We start from the raw sequence: 18,317 nt of genomic DNA on the forward strand, positions 1-18,317 counted from the left end.
TTAGCCAGATTAAGGGATAGAGCTTCCGATTAGGATTTTCAAAATAAAAGAAAGTAATAGTACAATTTTGTATCATACAATAAAATACATATCATATAAAGACAGTTTCAATCACATGTTCAGTTTAAAACCTTTAAAAGCAATTTAAACAAAAAACTATAGAAAAACAACGGCAATACCAGTCATATTAGCTAAGGTAAGCACGCCATGCACCTATGTCACGCCTTTATTTTTAAAGCAACATAACATTCTTATTTGTATTTTCCTGAGCTTGACGGGATCTCAGTGCTGTACGCCGACTGGTCAAGAGGCCCGTCAGTACTCCGAGCAGCTTGTGCAATAAGATATTTGCGAGCGCCCTCTAGTGGTGTGTCTGTGGCAGTGAGGGTTATATGGGCTACTTGCGTAGATATCCAATCAACCTTTCTTTATGTTTCTTAGATGAGATTGTCACTAATTTGGTAGAGGGTTACATAATCAGTTCGAGTATGCATAGAAGTGAATCATTATTGATGAAATTGATAGTTGAATGAAAATATAATCTCCCAGTTAAACATCTTCTTTTATTCATTACCTTTTTCTTAATGGTCTGTCTACGTGGGACTACTATGATTTAGGCTATAACACAAATAAAGGCCATTGAAACCACCTAATCTACAGTATATGCAGCTGGGGGAGCCCCACCACACTGTTTGAACTGGTATGATATCTATTGTAGGCTAATATCATCTGATTGAAGTTCTTTCAGCCTCCTGTTGAGGGCGACACAATACATGTAATGTAGACGTCTTTGGCACACACTGTATAGCTTTCCTTTTAAATCATAATTTATACACTCCAAGGTCATTTTTGCATTTTTTCTTTACACAGAATCCCCCATTTTTATGCACTCAAAAGCCCCGTGAGACTTGTCATAATAACATAAGAGTGGAAGGACACTGAATAAGTAACAAGGAAAAAGACATCTCAATGTGACTCCTGTAGGACCAAAGTCAAGCCATTAATGTTATTTATGCTCATCACACTGGTCTTTCATCAATAATTCAGGAGCTTAAGCACTTAAATTTAGGTGTATTCTAATCTGGTGAAGTAAAGGGGGATATGTGCCATCAATTTACAGAACTAAGTGAGTGTTTATATCGTGGCACCTTATTGTAGCCTAGATAATAAGATGATGAAGGACTTTGTAAGCCTTTCTTTGTTGTTGCTGATAATTTTTCACCAGGGATCAGGTCTGGTGCTAACTACCTTATTCTGTACCAGAAAAAAAAACAAATTTAATCAGGAATGCAAGGCATCATTTCCCCCCTTAGAACTATTCATCTGTTTCCTACTTTATCTGAAGCCTGCAGCCATGTCTAGTAAATCAGTTGAAACTTTGCATGTTAAAGTTTTGGCTCTTTTATTTATTTTTCATGTGCAGAGGTCGATGCAAAAACCTGACTTTTGAACATATAAAATATGCATGATACCTCAAATAACTTCAACTCTGAATCTAGGCAGATTTTGCCATAATATGAGTCATTCGTACAGTTATTGAAAGCTTTCATTTCATCATAAATATTCCTGTATTTTAATTGATTGTCAAAAAAGCCCACCATCTATTGGAAGCACATGTTAACTAGTCTACTTAAGTTGCTGTGAATTACATAAGTTGTAAATTTAAGTTTTGAAGATGTTGGAGGATGATTGCTGCACTACCCCATCTTAAAAATACTGTCAAGAGTTCATTTTGATGTAGAATAAAACGTTTTCTTTATTCAGTAGTGGTCTCACAGACAAGGCCAGATTTCTTATCCTGACGAGAAGTTGTACAGTATGTTTACATGAGTGTCTTTGGCCCACGGAAGATACTCCTCCCATGAGCAGTGTAGGGAATTAGATGAAAGTAGTGACTATCTGTTAGTATCACACAGGAATTTCCACAGAAACATTGCCATTTTCTTGTCGAGGCCAGCGACTCTGAGCAGAAAGATGTCCTCCCTTCTTAGGAGAACCACACTGACCTGCTCCAGGTTGATGAAAACCATTCAGCAAAATCACAGAACAACCATCTACAGCAAGCCACCAAAGGAGGAGATTGGGCCAGTGGTAGGACTCAATATCTTTGTTAGTAGTTATATGTAGAAGCAGACATCCCAGCTTGTTTGACTGTATCAAAATGTACTGCAACAGCAGGAACTCTAGTTTAGTTTTTTTTCTGTGCCAACTGAATGCTAAACTACAATTAATCAAATTATAAGGACCATGTTGGTACACAAAACAGTGCAACAGTCTGGGGACGTCAGTATCTGTGATACTTCACCGTATTTCCCCTAATGCGAGGAATTCAAGCGAACTGTGCTCCCCAGTCTGTAGAGTGGGAGAGATGTTTTATTCATTAGTTATCCATAAGTCAGTGTGAAGCTCTTGCCTCTGTAAAGGGATCCTACGATGGAACTGCAACATAGCGGCCGGTGTTTATGCCACTATAAATCTGTTGATCTGTCCTCAGGGACATGCACAGGGGCTTTTACAAAGCTTGGCTCAGGTTAGGAATACCAGAGTGCAGAGGGACAGAGGGAATATCATGGTAGGATGATATAAATGGGGGTTGCTGTTATGTCACCTGGTGAGTCACTGAGATTGGGACCCTCTGCTGTGGACACAGGTGTTCAGTCCCATGTATTTAACCCGTAGCTGATGACAGGAGAAGTTTGAGAGCCAAACCCAAACATTTTTTCCTCATGCAGTTGTTTGATTTATTCAGAAAAATATAATTTCTATAAATCAAGATTTTACATTTATGTTCTCATGGACTCTCTTTCAGCAATCTTTGTTTGCCTTGTGTGCATTTGCTGTGACTCTCTTGGGCCCGGCTGGATGGATCATGCATCACCTCCCAGAATACCGGCGGAGATCACCTCCACAACCCTAACTTCTGCAAGAACTCTGCATTCTCGCGCATACACTTAATATATGTGGATTTTCTCAATGTGTAAAATGAAGCTTGATGATGTAACTGTTTCCCTGTATTAAAAGGACTTGGATGTGACATCTGCTCTGGTATGTGTTATTTCTAAGATATGGTATTTGTAAAAATAGGCCAATATGTTGTTTGGAAAATGCTTAATATTTGCTTCATAGCATAAACAGTAGTACTAAGCACAGGGGTCATTCCAGGGTGCAGTGACAGGATGTTGCTCCCTATCAGCTGGAGATGAGATGGAAATAGTCCAACAGATCTTGGCACAAACTATGATGGGAAGGGTCTGTCAGTCTGTCAGTTGTTCAGACCCTGAAGTCTGATAGAAAATGATGCAGAACTTTATGTAAAAATGTCTTATTTATCACAGGTTTAAAGAATAGTATAAATGTGCATATGCAGATAGAAAAAAATAATGATAATTGAGATTGTTAGCCTAATTGCAAACCAATATCACCTGCTTGTTACTAAAATTAGTGAACTCCTAATAAAAAACAAGAGTAAAATCTAAATTTCCTAAAAAATGAACGCAAATCAGTATGTTTCTTCCTCCATGATACGTCATTGTTTATAGTCCTAACAGTGTGACAACCATCTGTTGCATGTTTTGCCTTTTATATGCTGCACAGATGCATAAATGCACAGGAATATCTGGGCAAATAAAGCTCTCCTTCCTTGGTATTTCCCTCCTATAATCAGTTCAAAGAGGACTGATTGGGTTGTTGGAATTCTTGAATGACAATTTGTCAAAGGCGGATCAGTCCATTTGGAAAGGTATGATGTGGCAGATAAATATCAACATTCCCTTCCGCCACGAAAACGATAAAATTCTTCAAAATAAAAAAAAACAGACTCACAAAAATTGCTCTTGGTTATTTAATTCCGCTAAAAGCGACCGCAGCACCGCTTAAAAAGCCCCAGTGTATAAATCCATCGCGCAGAGTGGTACAATCAAGCCGAGCCTGGGCTGCAAGGGGGGTATATTCACTTTTTCACGACTGAGGGAAACACAACGCCGGGGAGGGAAAAAAAAACACTAAAACAATTGACAGTCTGGGTTTTATGTTTCTCCAAGTGTCTGCGAGATGTCTACGAAGGCAGAGCAGTGTAAGTACGGCTGTGTGTGCGCGTGTTTTGCCTGTCTTGTCATGGAGGGGGGGTTTGGAAACTGGAAATGTGATTTTTGTTTTAAGCAAGAAAGCGAATGAGGGGAGCTGTCCTTGGTGATGAAACCGCGGTTGCCATGGCAGGTTGCAACACGTCCTCTCACTGCAGAGGATGGCTGGAGGGCTCAGCGCACACAGGAAGCCACTGTGTTATTCCTCGGCATGTTAAAGGGGGGAAACAATTTAATGGCTACATCGTCATGTTATTTATTTATTTTCATTGACGCGGCTGAACGAGGTGTGCTGCTGATCTCAAGGTCGACGTGACAGGTTCTTTAGGCTACTGAACAATATGGTGGCAGTAGATTGATCAATAATGTGGTTTGATCACACCGTCCTAAAGGCGGTTGCTCACTGCCTCCTCCTTCCTCCTCGTACTGCTTTTGAACAGGTGGACAGCAGCCTCTATCTACAGATCCACCTCCATATTACTGAATGATCAGATGTTGCTGGCTTTAAGTGTACAAAACATGGGGTCAAACTTGGTGTTGGGGGCTTCCATTTCAATTGGCTGAAAGTTGTGTGTTGCTGATATTGTTTAGTGGTCAATATATGGAAGAATGAATCAGGCTAGTGTCAGAAAAACAACAGAGAACAGCAAATTGGAAGCTGATATCTCCATATTATTTTTATTATTACTGTGTTTGCACATCAAAATGTTAAAAATATATGATTATGAAGATATTTAGATTAGAGAGGCATGAGTGCTACAGTATGTTTTGCAGCACAGACTTTGACCACACATGCGTAAAGCCTGCAGCTGTTATTTTTATTTTGGGGTTTGTCATTTACAGGTCAGGGAGGAAGCTAAACACCACTGCCCAAAGTCACATAAAATGGGTCAGCGATCATCAGCTCCAACTTATTTTAACTCTTATTTAACTAGAGGGGGAAAAAAATGCAACACATCCATACCTAAAACAGTGACCCAAGGGAGAGCTGAGAGAATGTCTCTCAGTATCATCTGCTCAGGGATGAGTAAGACCTCTCTCATGTCTCACACTGACTGCATTCTCCCCAGCTTGTCTTGGGACTTGAACTGGCAACCTTTTGTACATGAGCTTGTTTCTGTAAGCAATAGGTTACTGCGTCCTCAAGGGCTTCCCGTGACCCTGCTGCTATACCAAAAAGGTCACCTGGTGAAGGCCAGAGAGCCATGGGAACACAGGCTCCTTGTTTAACTTGATCATCGGAGCATCCGTGTTACATGCTGTGTTGCGTTTATCTTAGCCGAGAAACAACAAACAACACAGCTTCATGCATGTTCTGTTTGCCTTATCTGTGTGCTCAGATTCACATGCTAGTCTCACTAGTGTTGATTTGCTTGTTACTCTGCTCTTTATTTTGTCCAGTTGCCTCTAAGATACGATACTTGCAAGAGTATCACAACCGTGTGCAACACAATATTTACCCTGTGCCCTCCGGAACAGACATTGCAAACACACTGAAATACTTTTCCCAAACCCTGCTCAGGTAAGTACCCTGCTCTGCAGCCAACAGGTGACGTAACAGATTGTAGGATGTTTGATATTTAGCTTCCTCTCAAGATCAGACGAGATAGCTTTCAGCAGGTTGTTCTGACACACTTAAAGAAAGGGATGACAGTGAAATCATTAGCTGGCTAAAATGAATTTAGTGTCAAAGGGAAATTAGGGAAGTGGTTGCCTGTGTTTACTGCCTTGCCTACCCTGCTCTGACAGATAGAAGAAGATAGAGCAGATTTCCTATGGTGTTATGGTATTGTGTTAAAGCAACAGCACAGATAGACGGCTCAGTGATGTTTATTGATTCAGTGGTCGCCTGTTAAATTAACGCTTCCCTGGGGCGGCCTGTTGTGTTCTTCCCAGCGGGGGCTGGTGGAGAGCAGCTCCTCCGGCTCTGCAGTTGCAGGGTCAGCCTGCTCCCCTGGGTGCTGTGAAAGCCCAAGGAAAGGAACAGCATGTTATTTCCTCCTCCAGCACAGGTCAAGTAGGCAGCCATTTTGGACACATCTTATTTCATGATGTGTCATGTCCCTGTTTTTCCAGCTGGTGCTTCTTTTCGTATCAAAGTATACTGCAGTGATAGGATATTTTGGTATGTCATGTGGCTGGTTAAGTCTCACTGCCTGAAAATATTAGTGCTGTTCTAACTTATTAGCTAATTTACAAAAAGGGTGGGATTACCGGAGGCTGAACTTGTGTGCCCCACTTTTATCATTATTATCAGCTTAGGGTGCAATCTATTTGAGATTGGCAGCCGGCCTCAATTCTACACTTTATGCCTCAGCCCCATAAGGATTATTCCTGTGCTGAGTGATGCTGAGAAAGTATCCTGGATACTTTGCGCTTTGCTGAAGGGCTGTCGAGCACCAGCAGCCGCTGTGCTGTTTTAGACATGGCCCCTCATATGTCTTTGGCACAGATGGAGCAGGACAGAGGCTGCAACTGTGGGAATCTGTGTTAAAGGGTAACTTCTGTATTTTTCAGCTTGGACTCTATTTTCCCATGCCTGTGTCTAAGTGACTAATGGAACAACAATTTTTGAAACTGGTCACGTATTGGGCAAGAGCAGCAGCAACTGGCAGCAGCGAAACCGGCTGCAATGTAACCACTTGGGACATATTTGCACTGTCAATTATTGTCCACTAAAAGTGCTTGTTTTTGCAGCCGACAAGCTCATATTGTCATTACAAGTGTCTGACAACATTATGGAAAGGATCCCTACGGAAAAAGTCTTTTTGTTAAAGAGTAAGGCCCTTTTTGTTTAGCCAGAGACAGCTCTTAAACTGCTATCGCCAAACCCACCAGATTCCATTTAAATGAAGAGTCATTTTATCATCGTAAAACACACTCTATTCAAAGTCAGCAGAAACAAAATAAAACTCACAAAAGCCATCTTGGTTTGTCTTTCCACTGTTACAATAACCATCATCTCTGGTTTCGTTGAAATAAACCTGTAATTCACTCAGTTAGATGTAAAAATATGCTGGCTCTATACACGCTTAAATTACTGTTTTTTTTAAATTGAGTCTGGTGGGTTTGGTGATAGCGATTTAGGGGCTTTTTCTGGTTAAACAAAAAGGATCTTACTCTAACAAAAAAGTCTATCTCTGTAGGGACCCTTTCCATAATGTGGTCAGACACTTATAATATCAATTTGTGCCTGTCAGTGGCAAAAACAAGTACTTTTAGTGGATGTTAACTGATGGTGCACAAATGCCCTGAGTGGTTAACTTGCAGCCTGTGTCATGCCTGCTGGCTAGAGCACTCTCACTCAGTTCTCTTTTGATTAGTCACATAGACCCAAAAACAAAGGGGAGTAGGGTCCTGGTCGCCCGAAATCAGTCAACATTGTCAACTCGATACACCACTGACGAATGTATTCACCTGAATCGAACGTAAGTTTAAGTCCACACTGATGTGTATGCCAACATACCTGTTTTGCCAGGGTTTTAAGAGTGAAGTGGAGCAGAGTAAAACAAACTAAAATGTCGGGCGATATTGGGAAGACATTTAGAATAGCCTGGATAGCAATGTCTATCTCATCTGTAGTGCTTGCTGTTGTTATTACTCATTGGTTCTGGCACACCGCTTGACAACAGCTTGACAACGGCTTTGGTCTTGCCTGTGGTACTAATTCGCTAATTTCGTCCACCTGCAATGCTCAATGGTCATTTTTTATTTTAACCAAGAAACAGTCGTTCCATGTCACAGTGCCAGAAGAATCAGTCAACCTGAATTTGGTGGAAGGGGCGAATTCAAACATCTGGACCCAGACAAGGGTCCAGGTTAAAAAAAATACCAAAGTTACCCTTTAGCTCAAGTAGCATCATTCTACTGCGAAAGCAATTGCTCGCTGTGATGCCACCGTTAACAGCTGCTTGACATTTTCCCGAAGCAGAGCCTCATAGCTTCAAGTAAGTCTCCCCACCGTTAGAGGGGTCTGGTTTCCTCAGCAGGGACCCCAGGATTATCCATACACCTGTGCTTTCTGAAGCCCGGGTTGCAGAAACAGAGAAAGAAAAGTGAAAATGAAAAAGAAAAGAGAGTGAGAAAGTGGGAGTACTGAGCCTTGAAAAGTGGAGCAGGCATGTGTCATGTTCCTGGAAAGAAAAACAGAAATGCCCCCAAAGGAGGTGGTTGCTGAGTCATACACCAATTTTAGGTTGCGCACAGGTCAGATGCAGAACAGAAAATAGAGAAGGGTTAAATTTTTCTGTTTACTGACAACTACATATGCCATCTTAAAGATGAGGCATAGCTTTGTCATATTTCTCCGAGTCACATTGAGCTCTCTGCATCAGTGAGCCACGCTGACTTCGTGCCAAGCTGTATCACTCTGAGAGGAATGACTGTAGGGAGCAGAAATCATATCTAGTATTGTTTAGACATGGTTTTCTGTGTATCTGTAAATCCAGGAAGTCTGACTGTGCTTTGAATTACTGCTACACACATAGTCAATGATTTTGTATTGACAGTGCAGGGTTTGACAGTCAATGTATGTCATGTGTCTGTATCAGTGCATTTCTACATGTGTTTTATGTGTCGTATATGTTTGTAATTTTTTGTGTTGTCTGTTTGTATGTATGTATGTATGCACATATGTGTGTGTCCTTGTGTGTATATGTTCAGTGTATGCGTGTGAGCGTGTCTGTTTATCTCTATGTTCATTGTTCAAAATGATGTTTTATATGAGAAATGGGCAGTGAAAAAGTTATACTCTGAGATACAGTCCGTTGTGAAATACTTGAGACTGTTTGAGATTATATTAACGCAGATTTCCGAATGAATCTACGCTGACTTGAATCTTACAGAGTATAACTTTGAGGGGATAAGTCAGAAAATGTTACATTCTGCTGTTGACAGTAAACTGTTAAACTACATGCTCAACATTTTGCATCTAATGTTATGTTAAAAAATATTGAAATCCCCTTTCTCACTTGCCAAGAATGCTGTAACTCTACTTTTTGAGTGACCTTTCAAGAAAAAAAAAAAAAAAAAAAAAAAAAGAACCCAACACATCAGCATTTATAATCTGGGCGCTCTTGATAAATCCCAATCATTTGCCTGATAGAACAGCTTAGCTCTTTAATAATGTGCAGTAAAAAGAGCAATGCTCTCTGGCCCCCCTTCCCCCTCCGCTCCACACTCAACCCCAACTAGTTTTTTCCTTTTGTTTTACCCTCTCTTAAAATTGAATATGTCCACCACCTTCCCCAGGGGACAGCAAACACAATTGTCCATCCTGCATTAGCTCACAAACATAATGCTACCAGTCATCTCCCCCCTGATACAACCTATTCCTTTGTCATTATAGTTTCTCCTCTACCGTAGATTAGTTGTTACATTTATTTTAGAAACCTGAATCCATATGCCTGTTGGATCTCATTATTTCTCCTGATGATACTGGTACAGTATCATAACGTATGCATACGGACATTATTTCTCTGGTGCAATAAACATGTGCTGTGACCTAGGAGCACTTGATCTAACCTCACACACATGTTTATTACTGGCTGAAGCATGTTTCAAAAGTGTCACCTCTGTATTTTCCCGAACCAATTTGGTGTCACTCCCATCCTTGACAGCCCCACTAAAGACAAGGAAATTTCTTTTTTTTATTATTTTTCATTGGCCTTTTTGCATGGTAGCCTCTGACCTTGCTGATTGGAAGATGGCAGCCATCGAGGGACAGTCGTTTGCACTGTGCCTTTTTGGAGAAGTATGGGGTTGCCACTGAAAACATGCCATTTTTTATATTTTTGCTCCTTGTCACCAGATACGCATGAGATGCAGTGATCATTGCAGTTTGTGCTCATGTTTTTTTTGTTTTCCAAGTGCAAAGACAGACAAAACAAGATAAATTGAATTAAAGTCACTCTGAACAGACAAAGCAGGGAAAAATTGCCCGTGCCTTCAGTGATACAGTCAAATAGTGAGACACTGCATCCTATGTGGGGTTTATCTGGGTTTGTTTTTTTCTATTTACGCTGTCTCTGTAGTGCCATTTCAATGTAATGTGCTGTTTTTTTGTGTCTTTGTTGTCTCTTTTTTTCCCTTGTTCCCCTCCCCTACCCTCCCTCCCCTCCCCTCCCGCCCCGGAGCAGCATTCTGTCCCGCACAGGCAGGAAGGAGAACCAGGAAGCTTCCAATTTGGCCGTGCCCATGACCATGTGTCTTTTTCCTGTGCCATTCCCACTCACCCCATCTCTAAGACCACAAGTCAGTTCCATCAACCCTACAGTTACTCGCTCCCTCCTTTACAGCGTTCTGCGCGATGCCCCGTCAGACCGCGGGGGGCAGGGGCAGCAGAGTCGGGACGCTCAGCTCTCAGAGTACCCCTCTCTGGACTATCAGGGCCTCTATGTGACCCTCGTGACCCTGCTTGACCTGGTGCCCCTGCTGCAGCACGGTCAGCATGGTGAGTCAAGGCCCAGTGCACCACTGTTTGTCATCATCATCCCCGAGCCGTCTGGCCTGCATGAAGCCACTGCTGCTTTTTTGGCCTCTTTTGTAACTGGAGGAGAGAAGTCCTGCTGAGGATCTTGAGGGATGCATGGGGTGATTGGGAGCACGCTGGATCCTATCAACTTAATCGTTCATAAGCCATTGGATACACCAGACATAGGCCTTCTCTTCTGTGTATCATACTTGACTGCATGTTTGTTATGTAAAGTGGGAGAAATGTTCTACTTATGTTGTCATGTGCAAATATATAAGTTAACTGGGAAGCACACATAGGCAAATGTAATGTGTTATGTTTATTTCTTTCAACACATTTAGAATACATCTGAGAATGACTTATTTCCGCACTGTTTTTTCACGGGCCCAAGGCTGCATCACAGTCAGTGCTCTTGTTTTTCATGAATATTTTACCACTGTTAAAAAAAGCTCAAAAGCATGAAAACCCATCTCCTTGACTAGAATGCTCTACTTTTCCTGAAGGCAAATTTTACTTCAGTGGCCTTTAAAGAAAAGCTCACTGCCCTCAGCTGAAGTTCATATTCCAAATGTTCTCTTTTCCCATTGTTATACTGTTATATAAAACATTTACTGACTGGAATTTCATGTAACTTTTACATCTGTGGCTGCATACAGTATGTGAATACTGTATGCACTGTTAATTGAATGAGTGTCTGTGTATCTCTCTTTGTCTTTTTGTTGCCTTTTCCCTTTCTCATCAGATCTGGGACAGTCCATATTTTACACAACAACTTGCCTCCTGCCCTTTCTCAGTGATGATATTCTCAGCACTTTGCCCTATACTATGATCTCCACTTTAGCCACATTTCCCCCTTTCCTCCACAAAGACATCATTGAGTACCTGAGCACCTCTTTCCTCCCCATGGCTATATGTGAGTATGACCTTTCATCACATAATTTAGACAATTCATGACTGTGCCTGATGGTGTAATTCATATTTTATGTAACCTGTTTATTTCTTTTGAAATTAAATGTCATTATTCTCTTCCTTGCTTGTCTGTAGTGGGCTCCACTCGGAGGGAGGGGGGAGTCCCGGCCTATGTCAATCTATCTGCCTCCTCTATGCTCATGATTGCAATGCAGTACACCACAAATCCAGGTAAACCATCATGTTGGCTGCTTTCAAAGCATGCATGCAATGACCTTCACTGTAATGCTATGTAGTAATGTCTCCCTACTTAACCTTGTCTCTCCTGTTTTTTTTCTAGTGTATCACTGTCAATTGTTGGAGTGTCTGATGAAGCACAAACAGGAAGTGTGGAAGGTACTTTCCCTCTAAATACATAATGCAGATATAAGGTTATATGTGTAAAGTGCATTAGAGTGCTGCAGAAATGAGTCCTAAAATCTGGACACAAGTTAGCATCTTTGCACTTCTGGTTCCCTTGTCTCAAAGCCAATGCTTTTTTTGAATAGGTTTTTGGTTAGATGCCTGGATGAATATCTGTGGGTAACACAAGAAGTGTTGAGGTTTTGTTCTACCACATAAAATACATCAAGAAACGCCACCTTGTAAATATAGAGGTTTTAATGCGTCTTAAAGTGGCTAAATGAGACTACAGAATGAAGTCACGTTGACCATGGCTTTACAATCTGGTTGTGGTGGTGATGTTGAAATCTTGTGAACTTGGGTTCGCTTATTTATAGCTGAATGTTAGCTTTTTGCATCTGGCGATTGCATTTACACTTCAGAAATCATAAAGGCGGTGTTTATTTCTGAAGATTATATTGCTGAACAAAAGGTATCATAAACTTTTGTTGGGTACAGATCTTATTTTCTGCAATAATCCAAAATCTAATGGAAAAATCCCATATGCTTTTTGACAAGGGAACCAGGGTGACACTAACCCACAGGTTCTCCTACAAAAAAAACAACAAAAAAACATCATCCCTGTACTAGAGTTCCACAACAAATAGAGAGTAATAATAATAAAAAATAAAACTGGTAGGCTATACATTAAATAACCTAAATCTACATCCACCACAGCGGTTGCTATTAGAAATTGAAATCTTCCAGCTTCACTTTGGCTCTCTATTTAGATATTTTATCTTGGGAACATCGGCTATGCTGTCTTTCCTAAAAGTTACAACATACTATATTGCTCTCCTAAATCCTTTTTTAAATGCTTTCACATTTGGGGAACTATGTATATTAGCCTTCTTGCTGAGAGAGAAGATCGATACCATTCATATTTGAGCGCTAAGGAGCTAGCTTGAGCAAAAGGACCGTTAGCTTGCATTAGCATATGCACAGAGGGACAAACAGCTAACCTGGTTCTGTTTAAAGGTAAAAAAGAATGCCCTACCAGCTAAAGCTCACTAATGAATATTTAAAAAATGTTTCTTTAATTCATATAAAAACTAAAATATAAAAAAACCCAATGCATAACTAGCCCTAAAACTACAAATTGCTCCTACATTTAAAGCTAGCTGCACTGACTCTTTATGACAAGCTAAGCTAACGGTCTACTGGTGCTAGCCTCATATGGAATGGGAATATGTTGACATCAACAGTGAGTTGGCCATTTTGGAAGGATAAAGGTAAGATTATCATCCTCTGGCTGTTTATCATAACTTTCAAAAAGAATGGTTGAACTAACACAAAACATCACTCAACAACAAATGTAGTGTATTAATTATGCAGTTAATGTCATGTGTTTTATATTGCTAGATACCGCTAAATTAATTATGCATGATCTGCTTTTGTTATCAGTGAGTTAGCATAACATTAGCGAGCTCATCTTTTACATCAGTACCGTTATTCCGCTTTTTGCCCTTATCCTGAAAATGATAATCATCTTACAAAGCTGTTTACATGTCTCATGAAAATGAATATTCCCCTAATTATATGCAGCCGTGCATACTCCCATTAATGTGCAGTAACATGTTGTTTATCATGCTAAAATATAGAACATTGGAACAGCTGCTCTTTTGCATTATAATAGGATTTTTTTCAAAAGTTTAGCACCAGTGGCTGACATGAAACACAGCCTCCATCTTTCATTCCTTCAACCACCTTCTTTTAAAGGTCTGTGTTGTGATATTTGCGCATATCCAAACAACTGTTAATATCCAAGTCTTTCATAATGTTTTGAAGGTTGGTGTGTTTCTCCCTCCAACCAGAAATGTGGGCTTTTCTTTTAGGCATGCATCGCTACCACAGCCTTCAAACTGTTGGCTAGCTTCTCCATGACACTGCACAGAGCAGACTGTGAACAGACAGGAGGCTGTGTGTCGCAAACTGCAATAAAACCCCACTTAAGATGCATATTCCAAATGTGCTGTAGACATGTCCAAATAATGCTATTAAAACCTGATTAACGTCTGCAATGACTTCAAATTTGTAATAAAATTTGCTCGTTTGCCTCTGTAAAGAGCTTCTCTTTATATCAGCTTATGTTTATCATGCTTACTTGTACTTTATAATGATGAAAGCTTAACAGATGACAAATGATTACACTGGCGGCTATGGGCGCTTATCCTTCCAAGATGCTGCTCCCAGAATGCTCTGCGGTTCCCATTCCCTATATTTAGCGTCATGAGGGCGGAATCCATTTTTTTCATGTAGTGGACTAACTCTTTGCAAAAAAGCAGAACACCACTTCCTTTAAATATAAAAAGTAAAAACCATATATTTTGATATCGAACAATGGATATCAGGCAACATTTAAGTTAGTCTTTACAAAATGGATACCCTGTATTATAGTATATTGGAATGAAAACCTACCACAAGCTGCCTTCTATGCATTAGTATTTAAATACCTTTGATTATCATTGCACTTTGTAATTACTGGTGATGTTTGTACTGTGTGCAGGACCTTCTTTATGTCATATCCTATGGCCCGTCCCAAGTAAAACCTCCGGCTGTACAGATGCTGTTTCATTACTGGCCCAACCTAAAGCCGCCAGGAGCCATCAGTGAATACAGGGGGCTTCAGTACACAGGTGAGATTCTCTTAATGTCACATCTGCCGCTAGCTCTGCCCTTGAACTGACTAAAGGTCTAACCTATTCCCCATTTTTCTTCTTTTCTCCTCTCCATCTGCCAATCTCCTGTCCTGCATCAGCCTGGAACCCCATCCACTGTCAACATATTGAGTGCCACAATGCTATCAATAAACCGGCTGTCAAGGTGACTTGAGTCTTTTAAAAATATGTTACATAAGCTTTAAACGTTTACTCTTACATCACAGGTATGGTGCATTTATGGCTGTTGGATCCCACTTCCCTTTACATTTACAATGCCTTATTACTGTAAGAGGATAGATTAGCGGCACACTCTGCATTCAAAAGCTACTTCCCTTGAGATATTCTTCGGGAATGCATGGGGCATGTGCCAGATTGCCTTGCCAAGTTCAACCATGCGTGTCGGCGTGTTTGCTTTTGTGAGCCCCTTGGTAAATAAATCAGTGCTTGCCTGGGCAGCTGTGGGGAGTGGGGTAATGATATCGGCTTCTTTGCAACTTTACACCAGCCTCTGCTGTTGCTGCTCTGCTTTATCAGCTACGCCTGCCTTTACTCAACTGTACTCAAAACTGACAAATAGAGTAGGAACAGGGGCACGGACAGGGGCCGGATTTCAATTACCAGGAGCAGGGAGGGGGTATGGGGGGAGGGGGCCTTAATTGGGAGCGCCGACCCTGTGCAGCCCTTGAGGATAGGGTGGCATCAAGTGAGCACAGTAAATTACAGTGCACCATCTGAACATTGAGGCCATGAGCATTGAGGTTTAGCACAGGGCCAGGCACAGGTTGTAAGAGAACAGAGTGCAGCATATGCACGCAGCCATCCACACAGAGGCGTGGGGAGACAGGTATAGGTGTCACATGATTACTTGGGTAAGATCATGATATACTACCTTTGAAGAGTGCAGTGTGAGAGGGGCTAATGGAAAATGTGAGCTGTGGTAAATGCAGTGTATGAAACTGTATTCTAAGGGACTGCACATAGATTACTTTGGGGGAAGCGGATTCAGAAAAGAAGAGGGTTGTTTTCTGTTCCTTTTTGCTGAAGGGAGGGTCTTCAATATCTTTTTGGAAGAATGGGGGAGGGTCTTTAGTGGTTAAACTTTTCAAAGAGCAGGTTTTTGACTTTATTTTGCGCATAGTTCAAAAATAAAATATGGCTGGAATATTTGCTAAACAGGACGCACAATTGTGTTGTATTTTATTCCACTTCAGTTGGTGGCTACATGAAAATTATCATGCACTTTTGGTTATTAATGGCAAAATGATTCGTAACATTTCCATTGTGTTATATGACTTTGTGAAAAGTAATATTCAGTCCCCCTCAGCACCTTGGTAATTTTTGTATATTCCCTAAATGAGCTGAAATGGTTTCTGTCCCTCTTGAATCAAAGTAAGAATGAAAATAAGACATCAAAGTATCAGTATTTTCACTTTTTAAATACCATATCCATATTCTAACGCTACCTGTTTTACTTTGCAGATGTGTATAGATCCTACTCTCTCTGTTGCCCTGGGAGACAAGCCCCCTCCTCTTTATATATGCGAGGAGTGCAGCCAGAGGATAGCAGGGTATGCATCAGTTTCACCTCGTTTCTCCATCCTCCCCCTCTCTCAATAAGATGCCATTCAAAACATACATCACCTACCGCCTGCCTCATTATTCCTCACTTTAGTCCAGGGGAAATACATCGCCATGGTTACATAATTCCCTTGCGCTGATAATGAGATCATCATCACGAAACCACGCAGCCACTTGTTTCTCTTTTCTCCAGTGTGTAGCATGTTATAATTGCATGGATGTGCAGTTTTGTGTTTTCTTCGATACTGAAGGAAGATGTTTTGCGTCCCAGCTCTGCTAGTAAGTTGCTCCCGTGTGTGTATACACGAGGTAGGATTGTTGTAGGCTCTGAGGAGCAGTTTGCCTGTAAGTCAAGCATTGTTTATACATTTCTTTGACCTTTTCAGAGACCACGCTGAATGGCTTGTTGATGTACTCCTGCCCCAAGGTGAGCATTTACAAACAAGAAGGTGTTTCTGTCTTGCTCACATAGCAAAGAGACATACATACAGTACATAGAACATTTGTGAAATATGTTCAGTATAATCAACAATATAAAGAAAGGTTTTAAGCACAATGATATGATAGAGATGACAGAGGTTAGCATAGGTTCACATATTTGTTCCTTTATTATAATCATATTTATAGCCATAGTTAAATCTGGCAGATACTCAAAGTTTAGTCATCTGAGCCTACACATAAAAAGAGCTGTTTTTCCCATAATACAACCTTTTCTAGCATATCAAAGTCTACTGCTGTCTTCTAAAATCATTTCTGCTTTTAAGAAAAAAACAAAAACAAAGGAAGGGCGCAACAAGAGCAAGTGTAGGCTGATAAACTAAACTAAAATCAATCGGGTCTTTTACATGCAACAACAGATATTCTAAAAGAAGTGCTCCAATAAACAGTTTAAAAATAAGAAAAGAAAAAAAAGAAAAGAAAAGAAAAGAAATAAGTACGTTTTAGGTAGTGGGCTGTCCTTTTGTATTATATATAAATATTATTTAATTGTTAAAAGAGTTGTATTTCATGCATAGAAGCTCAGGTATAATGTGTATAAAGTTTTTGGAAAAGTTTTTGAATTCAGTTCAATTTTAGAAAGCTACTCCTGTTGTCTGCAAATTGAACATTATTGCTCAAGAGGGAAAAAAATGAAAATAAAAAGAAAGACAATTTTCTCATTTTTGCTCATTTGTCTTTGCAGCAGAGATATCTGCCATTTGTCAAAAGAAGGTAAGATTTGTATTTGTGCTGCAACCATCTACTCATTGGCTCATATTCATTGTGATTTATCCCTTTACAGCATTGAACATTATCCAATGTTTCTCCATATTTAGGACAAATAAACCTCTGGAGTGATTTGTTGTCACTAATTAACCTCTCTGCAGCTTCAGAATAATGAAATCTCACCTTGAACTACACATACAAAACATAAATCAAACAACACACATGCCATAAATAGTTTTATTACTAAAAACAAACAGATTGAACCTGTTGACCTTGTGGAAGACATTTCACAAAATCCATTTTTACCTGTGATACATCGTGAGGTCATTTATTTATGAACCTGAAATGTTTTCTTCACTGAGAACTCCATTCACTGAAGCGGCTCAGTAAAGGCCACATCGTTTCATATTAAGCTGCTGGGGCGTGATGTTTGTTTGCTGTTGTTGAACGCGCTGCTGAGGGCAAGTGCTCCCTGCTGGTTTCCACGGAGACACCAGGAAAACTGAGTGTGAGATGATCTCAGGTATTCCGGTCAGGCCGAGCAGCCGCCCCGGGTTGTCAGGGGGGAAACAGCTGGCCTCCATCCTGGCTTGTCCAGCAGTTGATAATCCACAGCCTCCCTTTCTGATCAGGCTTTGTCACGTTCATTTCAGAAAGCCCTTTAAACTCCCACCTGGATTCACAACAGCCTTGTCATCTTCATCTGAGAATAGCTACTTATAAATACACCATGATACCCAAGATAGAGCGTACTGTAAACAACAACGATGTCAGTAACATCACTTTTTGTTGTTGAAAGCCGGTCCTCGCCATCAGAGGACAGATATGTTAATTTGATAGCACTGCATCCCTCTAATGGCACAAGATTAGAGGCTGATCAGATTAGGATGGTTCTCTAGTGCCATGCCTTTTATTTTTAGAAACCCGAGACACCGTGGGGACACATAAAGACTTTTTCTATCACTGCAG

The 18,317-nt window shown here is 40.6% G+C and overlaps 1 protein-coding gene across 2 annotated transcripts in view; it reads left to right on the forward strand.

Annotated features, from left to right (window-relative positions):
• The first annotated feature begins 3,952 nt into the window (after positions 1-3,952).
• The window catches only part of LOC126401424 (protein unc-79 homolog), a 43,254-nt gene continuing 28,889 nt past the window's right edge, over positions 3,953-18,317 (forward strand). Inside the window, exons 1-11 of one of the 2 annotated variants that reach the window (XM_050062663.1) lie at positions 3,953-4,072; positions 5,484-5,604; positions 10,220-10,533; positions 11,297-11,467; positions 11,599-11,694; positions 11,804-11,859; positions 14,411-14,540; positions 14,663-14,727; positions 16,044-16,132; positions 16,529-16,569; positions 17,326-17,354. In XM_050062663.1, the coding sequence (XP_049918620.1) occupies positions 4,051-4,072; positions 5,484-5,604; positions 10,220-10,533; positions 11,297-11,467; positions 11,599-11,694; positions 11,804-11,859; positions 14,411-14,540; positions 14,663-14,727; positions 16,044-16,132; positions 16,529-16,569; positions 17,326-17,354 (1,134 nt within the window). In that variant the 5' untranslated portion in view covers positions 3,953-4,050. The remainder of the gene's footprint in view (positions 4,073-5,483; positions 5,605-10,219; positions 10,534-11,296; positions 11,468-11,598; positions 11,695-11,803; positions 11,860-14,410; positions 14,541-14,662; positions 14,728-16,043; positions 16,133-16,528; positions 16,570-17,325; positions 17,355-18,317) is intronic. The other variant, XM_050062664.1, reaches the window with a different exon arrangement.

This window comes from Epinephelus moara, chromosome 14 (assembly GCF_006386435.1).
Source record: "Epinephelus moara isolate mb chromosome 14, YSFRI_EMoa_1.0, whole genome shotgun sequence".
In the NCBI taxonomy this organism is placed as follows: Eukaryota; Metazoa; Chordata; class Actinopteri; order Perciformes; family Serranidae; genus Epinephelus; species Epinephelus moara.